General features: G+C 47.6%; 1 protein-coding gene across 1 annotated transcript; it reads right to left on the reverse strand.

The window, feature by feature from the left end:
- Positions 1 to 290: 290 nt before the first annotated feature.
- Positions 291 to 10,918, reverse strand: irs2 (insulin receptor substrate 2). The gene is made up of 2 exons (XM_022740557.1): positions 7,376 to 10,918; positions 291 to 318 (listed from the first exon to the last, which is right to left on the reverse strand). Exons 1-2 carry the CDS (start codon positions 10,734 to 10,736, stop codon positions 314 to 316), a joined length of 3,366 nt encoding a protein of 1,121 aa, XP_022596278.1. The 5' UTR covers positions 10,737 to 10,918; the 3' UTR covers positions 291 to 313.
- Between the last annotated feature and the right edge of the window lie 572 nt (positions 10,919 to 11,490).

The following is an 11,490-nucleotide window of genomic DNA, read 5'->3' on the forward strand; positions in this document are numbered from 1 at the left end:
ATTTAAGTTCTTGTTATTTTATTTTTTTTTAAAGTAATCTAGTACTACAGCAGCGATGGCGCCTGAATGTTTTGGTGCCGAGAAAAGCAGAGGGAAGATTTGGGGGAAGGGTCAAGTGTCTGTGTTTCCATGGTGATGGCTGTCCCAGTGACCCTTGAAGGCAGCAGAGAGGTCAAAGGACATTGGCTGCAGCTCATGGTCCAACTGTCACTGTGGCGACCTCGTCACTTGGCTGCAGCGAAATCCTACGTTCACAGGAAAAGGAGAGAGGTGGGGGGCGGGGGCTGGTGGGGGGGGGGGGATCCATCAGCCTTCATTCTGAAAGAAGAATAAGAAGAAGAAAAAAAAACAACAAGTGAGTTTCTTGTCATGTGATTACAGACATGAACCTGCATGTAACAGAATGAGATTTCCCAGTCAATACTCCCTACAGAAACTTAATTTAAGTGTGTGTACATGCAGGATATGTGATTCATCACAATGGACAACAAAATAGAAGGGAGGAAGAGGTCAAACGTATACCATCACTCTGTTACCAAGTAAGGAATAAGTGCTCTTCCAGTGAACTGCCTTAGAGAGAGTGTGTGTGTGTGTGTGTGTGTGTGTGTATATTCCTCAGCTGGTAGACACTGAAGTGGCAAGTGCTTTCACGGCAGGGGAAAAACAGACTGGCATTTAGCATTGTGCAGATGACACAGGGCAGCCACCAAGAACAGCAAAGGAGACAAACAACACTCCCACACACCAACACACACAGGTATGTATTCTTGATTGCATACCTACTGAAGTCAAATAAACAAAGATTTACTCCCACACACAGCAAAGCTGTGTATTTTCACATGCTATAAACTCAGTCTTCAGAGTGTCACTTTTCTCCCAGTGGAAAGCTGCACTGACCCTTGCCCCTGTGTACTTGTTTGTGAGGTTTCATTTGCATGCAGAGCTATCAAATGGGAGCGGAAGTCTTGGTCCACACACACACACACACACACACACACACACACACACACACACACACACACACACACACACACACACACACACACACACACACACACACACCCCTTCACCACGGCTGCATTTCTTCCCTCATTCGCTGTCTCCTCTCCCTCTTCCCCAGCCATGAACAAGAGCTGTTTTCACAAAGCTGGATGTGATCGTCATTCTCTAAAACAAACCTTTCATTCAGAGTCCCCCCCCCCCAGCTACTCCCACCATAAACACACTGTTCTCTCTCTTTGCCCTGTACATACTCGCTCTAAATGAAAATCTGATGTTAATCTCAAATATAAAGCTTTATAAACACAACCCTTATTGATGATCACAGGGGAAAAAAACACATTGAAGAGATTTCTTCAGATGCCCAGGGATGCAAAAACCACAGAGTTCATTTGAAAATTAAAAAAGTGGATTTCACTCCTGTGGCCACCTGGGCTGGCTGCGCTCTGTCTCTTCATTGCCATGGATGTCAGAGACAAGAGGAAAATAGAAACACTGGGGTGGGAAGTGGTGGAAAAACCACAGCAACAGAATCAACCTGACAGAGAGGAACGGGAATGCAGTGAGGTCATGGGACCCATGGTCCATAACAATCTGAATGTGTGTGTGTGTGTGTGTGTGTGTGTGTGTGTGTGTGTGTGTGTGTGTGTGTGTGTGTGTTTCTGGAGGGGCTGGGCTAGTCAGTGGCCTGTAGAGACAGACACTTGGGTGAGAATGACAGAGATCTACCGGGAAGGAGAGCTGAATCACTAACAGCTCAGATTAGCAACCAGGTGTAGACACGAACATAAGCACTCGAAAAGATTATGATTATTGAATGAACAATGATGCAAGTGGACAATATGGCGTATGGGGACTCGCCACGCACACTGCTATTCAAACACATGCTGATCGGAGAAAAGTGTGGGTGGGCGGGGAGAATTTTGGTAGGGGGTGAGGGGTGTGGGCGGGGGGTTGGAGGGGTTAGTATTGAGAGAAAGGGACAGAGGTCCAGCAGGGGAATGAACCCAATGGCTCCTACCCACACCCACCCATCCCAACAACCCCTGTCCCAACACACACACACACACACACACACCACACACACACAACCACAGCACACACACACACACACACACACACACACACACACACACACACACACACACACACACACACACACACACACACACACACACACACACACACACACACACACACTCTGTTCATTATTTATTTAGTTCTCACAGGCTAAATTTAATGCCCTGCTCCATTCACGGCTCGGACACACACGCAGGCATGCATTAGCAGCCTCCTCTCTAGTGCTTCACAGGCAGTGTAAACAAGGGCTCATGTCTGTTGATGCATCGCCTGCTTGAGTAGTTTCATGTTGTTGCAGAGCGAAGTTAATGGGCGTGTAGGGGAACTGCTCCAACTGAACAGCAACAGCAAGAAAGGAAGGGGATCACCAACTGTTTTTTTTTTTTGTTTGTTTGTTTTTTGTTTTTTGTTCGCTGGAAATCTGCAAACAACAAAACTGATGTCAGGAACAGTTTCCTCCTACAGATAGAGAGAGATATGCAGGCTCAGATATGCTCTGTTTACATTCCTGCCCTGCTGGCTCCTCCCTGATCTACAGCAGCGCTCCGCCAAACAAACACTGACTGACTCTTCACCTCTGATCTCCCACACCTCGGTCTGACCAACATAACAACAGCCACTGCTAACTTTGTTGCTATCCTGCTGTCGCATTATTACATATATTCCAGATAACACAGGTAATACATTCCCCAACTTACCTGTGTTTGTAAATCTTGTCTTATTCGACAATTAGTTAATCATTTGATCTAAAAAATGTCAGAAATGGTGAAAAAAACAATCAGTTTCCCAAAGCCCCCGTTGATATATTCAATATATTGTTTTTCTTGTGTTGTTTTTTGTTTGATAGACAGCTCTAAAAGCATCATAGGTAACAGACAAATGCTTTATAGCAGGTTATAAAACATGCTCAGATTTCAGTTTTCATAAGACAAGTCAATGCAATATTACACCACTCCATTCCTCATAGTCAGTGCCTCATGTTATGCTTAACTTTATAATCTAACCTCTATGGAGAAGTATTATACAGCAACGGGGTCCAAAGACTTCTTGGAGAAGAGTTTACGATGAGCTAGTCTGTTTATGAATGAATCAGCCTATAACCACAAGACGTAACTGAACTTACTTGGTGTGTGTGTGTGTGTGTGTGTGTGTGTATATATATATATATAAGTATTGTATGGCATCCGCACTCATGTCACACACAAAAGACGCTCTATGTCTTCCTCTCCCTCTAGAAAAACAAGCTGCTCAACAATGTCTAATCCTGAAGTGAATGTAATCCTTCTTACCTCCAAGCTAAATTGAGGATACGCTAGGTTAACTTTGTTTTTATCTAGTGCTGGAACACCACGCCCTACTTTGCTCAAAGAGTTATGTTTCACACAGCCAGGAGTGCTGCGTATGTTTGTCTGTAGGGGACGTGTATACAGGACAGGTGAGGACAGAGACTGTATGTGCACAATCTCACTGCATTCATGAGCTACGCTGTCCAAAAACATCAAACCTGGAAGACAAACATGTGAATACGGTTGCCTGTAGCATTAAAAGGGTTATAATTTAGCAGCTAGTTCCTGATTCTCAGATGTCAGACTTTCCCACCTTCTCATGAACACACCGTAACAAAAGTCATTTCCAGGGTCGCAACTAATTATACAGTTTGGCTTTTTTGCTTGGAATATGACTCAGAGGATAAATCAGTTACCAATATAGCTGCTGATAAATTGATTCATCATTGCAGCTTCAGATATTTCAAATCAATTGTTCAAAGCAGTTGGCTGTCTGTTATTGTGCTTGGCAGTGTGAGGTAAACCGAGCAGTGAGAGGAGTGAGAGTCTTGTTAGTGGCTCTAATCAGATATGATTATTTAATTGTTTAATGCAACGTTAGACAATCCTCTATGGCCTCTGGTGTGAAAAGCCAATCAGAGACACTCCACTGAGGTCAGATAACAACAGGAAGAGCACAAGGCTCCAATGCACCGGTGTGGTGAAGGAGAGTGTGTAAGGGGTGGTGGGGGGGAAGGAGGGGTTGAATCACATGATTTCTGAAAAACAGAAACCAATGCCTGGAGAGAAGGAGAGGGGAAACGGGGGGAGGACGAGAGGCATAGGAGGAAGAGGAGGGGGTTGAGTATGGCTTCTTGAAACTGCTTTGCCACACCCCCACCTTCTCCCTGTTGTTGTTGTGGCAGATGGTGGCCAGTCATTAGCGTATTGTCACTCTCCTCTGAAGGGCCAGATAACCAGTGAGCACTGCTTGGCGGGGCAGGTGCAAAACCCCTGACCCACCCCCCCACGCCTCCGCCATCTGCTGATGGCTGCGTATATGTACGCACGCAGGAGACGTAGACACACAGACAAAGTGGAAATGTGCGTGTGTGTGTCTGTTTGGGTGATGGTGGTGGTGGTGGGGTGCAGTCTGGGCCCACAAATTGAGACTGTGAGTGAGTTTTCTCCCTTACAACCCCCCACCCCACCCCCCACCCACAAAGGATCTTTTTAGCCAAAGAGAGAAACATTAGGTAACTGAGGGCAGAAGTGGGAAAAGAAGATGACAGGAGGATGATAAAGAAGCTTTTATGGAGAGAAGAGAAGTGGCGATACATATTTACTCTAAAAGGAGGGATAAGGTGAGAGCAGCCAAAGAAAGGGAGTAAAAAAAGTTGCAAAAAATAGCACAAACACACACACACGCCCTTTTTCTGTATTTCTGGAAATGTCCTGATGGCGATATATCTCTCAAAGCCACACACACACACACACACACACACACACACACACACACACACTGCTAGTTCAAAGGTCAAGAAACTGACATTGTCAACCAGAAAGCGTGCACTGAAAGCTAAACAGCCCCCTCCTCCCCCTCTCCCCTGCATGTAATGTCAGGGCCAAAACCCAAACAACAACAGTGAAACCTCCCAAGTAACAGACTCAGGCACTCCTCCCAACCCTCCATAAACACACAGGTAAGATATGCTTGCATATTTGCATGTTTGTCGAGCTGGGAAGTAGCATCTCTCCCTCTCCACCTCTACCTCACACCGCAATGCCAAATGAGGTCAGGTGATTTATTTCCCTAATGTACCTGTTTCAAGCAGACGTACTGCAGGGTATACAAACTATGGTTACCTCAGTGATAACAAGAGAATGTGGTAAAGCCTGACATTTTGTAGTAAACAAAACAGGTGTGCCCTCTCTCACACGAAAAGGGAAGTGTTTTGTATTTTGATGTCAGAGTTGAGTGGTTCACTATTACGTACAAAGAAATTTGTTGGGACAGTCTTATATAACCCAGATACAGCAGCAAAGATCAGCTCTTACTGGAACAACACTGATTTCTATCCCTCTGTTTCTTTTCTTTCTGTCCTTCTTACTCCTCCACTCCTCCCCCTCAATCTCTCCCTGCCTACAGCCAAAAGCTCAATTGTCTATTTTGTTGGACTTGAAAAAACAAAACAAAGTCGTCCATCCACCCATCACCATTGTTCTTTCACCTCCCTCTTTCCTCCTCCTCTGCTTTCGCCGCCTCAGACCAATTTCTCCACTCAGGGTCAAAATTCAATATTTGGGTCCCGAGACATAAAAGTAACAGGACACAATGAACACAGTAATAGATGTGAGGGGCACATGTATGTGTAAGTGCCTGGTTTTTCAAGCCGTATGTGTTCATACAAAACATCAGTGAACATCAGCTCCTGTGTAAAACTGTTTCATTGGCATGTTTTTATGAAGTTGCTCACACTGAGAAAAAAAAAAAGAGAATCCTCCCATCCCCCCTTTGAGTCCATCCCACCAGGTTAGAAAAACAAGTGAGCATTCACCTCTCCCAGCAACCTTTGCACACTGCCCACATTCCAGTCCTGAAACCCAGTACCTGACAACTGATAAACAACTGACTCACTTGTTTTTCTGGGGAACCCGATGACTTCCACCAAGCCTAACACTGGCTGTGCTCACAGCATGAGAGCCGACAGAGACAGAGACAAAGAGGGACAACTTGGTTGTGAAACCACAAACGGCAATTAAACTCTTCTATTTCACCATCAGGAACACTGACTCCTGACTCACGATGATCCTGACACAGTGTGTTTTCTTTTCAAACAATAGCAACTTCTGACATGCCCCTGCCAGGTCATCTACCTCGGTAAATAATCCCTTCCATTTAGAAATGCATGAAAAGCCACTGATGCAACAGCGAATAAATGAGGTGAAAGGTAATATTTAGACAGCTAGTCACAAGGACTTCACGGCTAATTCACGCACATCATGTGCAGTGCTGCATGTGCCGCTGACTCAGTTTTTCAAGATACTGACGTGGTATTAATACATTTCTTAAAAAAGGGATCATTGAAGGGAAACTAGAGCAGACCATTCACACAGACACACAAGAGCAGCATCAAACCAGCCAGAATAAAATACAACTATAAGTCTGGCCATAGTTTTCAAAATAAAACTGTTTCAAAATAAGATGGTTGTAAAATAAAATCTAATTTAAATCCAGTGATTCCTGAATTGATATAGCTGTTGTTTCCCTCTAAACAGATGTATGGATACATTTCTGTTGTTTTGCATACTTCATTGCTTTTACTCAACTCTCGAATTCTAAGCTCTTATTTTTTGGCAGGAACACGCTCATGTTCCGGTGCTGCTGCTCTGACAGCTCTGTGCAGTTTCTAACACATCAAGGACCAAGCAGAGAGGTCCCTCCCTGCATACGCAGCTTTGATATTTGTCAATGTGTCATGGGTGTGACGAGTAAGTGACTAATTTATATGTATAATCTAACCATCACAGCCCAGAGGCAATGCTCAGGTTCTTCCCAAGGCTCCTGTAACGTGTGTTTGCAGACCCTAAATTGCTATTCTAACGCATGTGTATCTGAATGTCACCACTCTTGAAGAAAGAATGAACACTTTACATTTGATTAAATAACACTGTAGGTTGTTGTTTGTCGGTGGCGGTACCTCTACTTTGAACAGAAACTAAAAAATGTGAGAGTGTGATATTTAGCAGTCAGTGGGTTAAATCCACAGCCAGTTTTAAACACACAGGCTCTACTGTAGACACACAAATGAAGCCGTTTTCAGCATCTTCTCTTAAAGATAATCATCATTCTCAGCTCTGGAATGAAAATGTGCTCAGAACTGCTGCTTAGCAATGAGTAGCCTATCTCTGCAGAGTAAACAGTGGCCCTGAGGCGGATCTCTCATGTACTCAAGCCCTGACAAAACTCCCTTCATGAATGAACACCGACTGGATGAATGAGTGTGTGTGACATGTAGGAAAACACTCACCTTTCACAGCAGCAGCAGTCTCCTTGAATCCCAGGCTGGCATAGGGGCTGGTGTTGAAACCATTCATGCCACCCTTGCAGCCACAGGCGGGCTTGAACCTCAAGAGTCCATCACAGCCCCCCAACCGGCATCCTCCAAAGTTTCCCTCCATCAAGTTTAAGGCAATGTAGTTAAGTCCATTTTGATAACCAGCTGACGTCTCCCTGCACATGGGGCTGTTGTTGCCATAGTCCTCGTCAGGTCCCTCAGAACTGCGAACAGTGCGGGACACATTCTCCACAGAGGCGGAGCTGTGCCGTTTGGTGTCGTGGGCAAAGGATGGACACACGGGTGTGACAGTGGTGGTGGAGGAAAAAGTCTCAGAACTGTGCCGCCGACGCCCTTGAGGATCAGCCTTGATCACTTTGGCTCCCCTGTTTGGATCCACGAGAGTGACAGATAACGAAGGACCCCCCATGAGAAAAGAGTGCTCTGGGACATGGGGCACCGTTTCCACAATGCTGCTTTCAAGGCTGAGTCTCTGGACACATGCGGTGGGGCTGGTGGGGAGGGAAGCAGCATCAGTGGTGCAGAGAGCAGGGAGAGGGGCAAGAGGACTGAAAGTCATCTCAGTGTAGTCATCCTTAACTGGAGCAGGCTGACACGTCAGGCTCACCTGCTGTTGGTGAGGATACTCCTCTACCATCCCCCTCTCCTCTGTCTGTCCCTCTTTGCTTTTTTCCCCTTCTTCCTCCTTGCCTTCCTGCATGCCCTGCTGGGTGCTCGCCAGAGGACAAGACAAGACTTCAGGTGTGTGGTTTAGGCACCCTGCAGTGGGGGAAACCCTAGCTTGGGTTGAGCCAAGGTGACCTGGAGAACTGACATCAACATTAGCATAGTCTGAGAGTGGCAGGGATCCTCTCTTCCCACATGTTAAACTCACAGAAGACTCAGAGCTCTCCGACACTGTGGATGCCTGTGGGTCACAGGTAACACTGCTAAAGTCTATGTTGATGTACTCTCCTGGGCTGCGTGGCTCTGATGGAAGGGGGTGTTCGCTCATACATGGTAACGTTCTGAGGGATTCCAGAGCCAGGCGGGTAGGCCGACACACCCTACTCCGGTGTACCAGACCTCCATCTAACCGAGCCAGTCTGAGAGGAGATGGGGCAGAGGAGGTCACCGGAGAGCTGCTGGCCACCGAGTCTCGTGGAGAGACAGGACAATAGTTGGACTCCTCTTCTATCCGCTGTCTCTGTAAATTCATCACCACGTACTGGTCTGTGTCTGTGGACCCGTTGCGCTGCAATGGGCCTTTAAGTGAGCGTGGAAGAGAGCTATAAAAATAAGGCTGTCTGTGATGTTGTTGGGGGTGGGGATCTCCTCCTGAGGGACTAAGGATGTAGTCTGGGGGTGTGAGAGACACTAGAGGGTCAACAGGAGACATATTCAGGTACTCTCCGTTGGTGAGCTTTCCATCTGTGCTCTCCACTGACATCTTGGTTCCGCACCACATGCGCATGTAGCCACTCTCCTCCAGAGAAACACTCCCGGGGGAGTCTGTGCGTAGGGCCAGCCCTGCTGAAGAGGAGTGCGAATGGGGGTTGATGATCTGCTTTGGAGCAGAAACACACATGGGGCTCATGGGCATGTAGGGGTCATCTTTAGACCCTGGCGTCTGAGGTGTCACACCTGGCATCATGGGCATATAACCACTGTCAGCTTGGACACTGTTAGATCCGATATGGACATCCCTGTAATCCTCAGGATAGGTCCCTTTAGGGGAGGCAGTGTGGCACCTGCGAGAAGACTGGCTTCCGCTGGTGTACGTGGCCCTCATAAGAGTGTACTCATCCAGAGAGGCTGAAGATACTTGGGGAGGGGGCCTTTGCTGGCGGGGAGTGGTGAGGGAGTATGTGCGCTTTCGATATGCCTTGTCCAGGTCCGGTAACCGACGGTAACCATTCTGGTTCTGTCGCTCCATCACCATGTAGCCTTCAAGCTCACTGCTGTCCCGGGAGGGGGGGGTGTCAGCTTTGAGGGACTCGGGAGTGTTGCTACGGAGGGTGAGTGGCAGCCTGAGGTCCCGTGCATCTGCAGGACTAGAGCCATACTCCTCACATGATATAAAACCAGCATCACTGGGTGAGCCTGAGAAGGAGGCACTGCAGCTGGAGGGGCGAGGGGCACTGCTGTCTGGGCAGGAGGAAAGACTCACTAGGCTAGGGGTGGCCATGGGTGGGGAGGGAGACAGGGGCATAGACATGGACTTACTGTGCTGGAGGGAAGAGGATTCAAATGTCCGACAAGGGCGAGCTGTGATGGTGTGAGATCTGCTCAGGAGGGTCCTGTGGACCCCCGGGCTAAGCGGGCTCCCACTCACTGACATGGGGCGTGTCATGGTGCCATCGCCCTCGCTTGCCGTGCGTATTCGACAGGAAGAAAATTTGCTCACAGGAGAGGTCGCAGCCATGCTGTCAGTGCGCGACCGCCGAGGAAGCCCGGTCTGGCTGGGGGGGAGATTGTTCAGGTGCCTCCGTGTGGGCACAGAGATTGGGTTTGTCCCAGACGACTGGCTCTTGCTGCGCGGACGGAATTCCGACAGCTCCTTCATGGCTTTCATCGCCTCCAAGATAGTTTCGTGGATGTTTTGTGCCACCACAGAGTCATCAGCCTGCATCCATAACTCCCCGGGACCCGTGGCTGCAGAACGACCCACCTCAATGAAAAAGAAGCTGTCAGAGTGGCCGCACCTCCGGATATTCATCAGCTGTAAGATGACGGAGGCTACCTCGGAGTTCAACTTGACGAAGCTGATAGTCCGGCTGGAGAGACACAGTCTGTACACCCCGGTCAAATTTCTGCTCTGCCCCAGGCCTTTAGATTTCAGATTAACTTGCCATACCTCCTTGTAGACGGCGGTAACCGGCGTTATTACACCGTAGCTCGCCTCGTCGAAGCCAACCAGCGAGGACGCTGAGTTAGACGCCGAGCCATCATACACTTTCCCCTCTGCCATTAAATCCGTCAGCACCCGGTACCAGCTCTCTTGTTCCTGCTCGTTTTCTGCCGCTACGGCAAAATATTCGTCCTTGGTATAAAGAGCAATAAGATATTTGTGTTTTGCGTCCGCTCTCTTGTTGATATTGAGGCAGCAGTCGAGGGGAATAACTCTCTTCGCGGCCGATTTGTTTTTCCATTTCTTCTCGCTCTCGTAGTACTCCAGCCGCGCAGGGAACCCTTCGCTCGGCTCTTTCAAAACAAAAAAGCGCTTGTGTCCGTGTTTCTGCTTCTTTAGGTATCCGCATTTCTTGACAGCGTTGTTCGCGTTCGTATTGCTGGGTATTAACGACTGGTCTCCCGTGTTTGGCGGACTCGCCATTCTCGCGTCCTCTGCGATCAGACACAATGCTGCTTCCTTTCCTCGAGTTGCCGAATCGACTCCGCGCTTTATTTTAATCCTCTATTTCCAGAGCCGGCTGCGAGTTCGTTCGTCTTCTCCCACAGCTGAGCAATAAATAACACATGTCTCCTGGTGTCCGGACTGAGGGGGGTGAAACAACATGTGACGGTCTACACATCCAGCTCTGGTTTAAAAAATAGAAGGGAAAGGAGAAGGGGAGGGGGTGGGGGGTTGAGAGAGAAAAAAAATACACACACACCGATAGTGGGCGGTGCGCAGTCAGCTCATTGGGCCTATTGGTGGAAACGGGATGAATGCTGGAGTGAGATGGCTCAGTTCAAAGGAGAGAGAGAGAGAGAGAGAGAGAAGTAAAAGGCACAGCTACTATCACTCTGCCCTCTTCCGACTCATTTGAGCGTAGTCAGTCAGCACTGTAGCTTTATTTATAGCAGCCGTGGTCCTATGATCCAACACTTGGCTACTGAGAAGATTTTTTATCAGGATATGTATAGGCCCTGCAAACAAAATGTTCCTGACCTATAAAGCCCACATCTGCGTCATTTAAAGGGATGATTGAGATAGATTATAAAACACTAGAATGCACAGTGACCTGAATATACAGGCTAATCATATGCACAGAGTGATGGAGTAATTGGGAAGTTAACTGACTTCTAATTCTTAGCCTATAAATTACAGTTAGCTATTGTTTTATTCTTATCACACTGATGTTTTC

This window comes from Seriola dumerili, unplaced genomic scaffold (genome assembly GCF_002260705.1).
Source record: "Seriola dumerili isolate Sdu_G_001 unplaced genomic scaffold, Sdu_1.0 BDQW01000052.1, whole genome shotgun sequence".
Lineage (NCBI taxonomy): Eukaryota > Metazoa > Chordata > Actinopteri > Carangiformes > Carangidae > Seriola > Seriola dumerili.

What these genes read in the sequence shown, in the direction of transcription:
- irs2 (XM_022740557.1), bottom strand. Translation starts at nt 10,736, where the DNA reads ATGGCGAGTCCGCCAAACACGGGAGACCAGTCGTTAATACCCAGCAAT.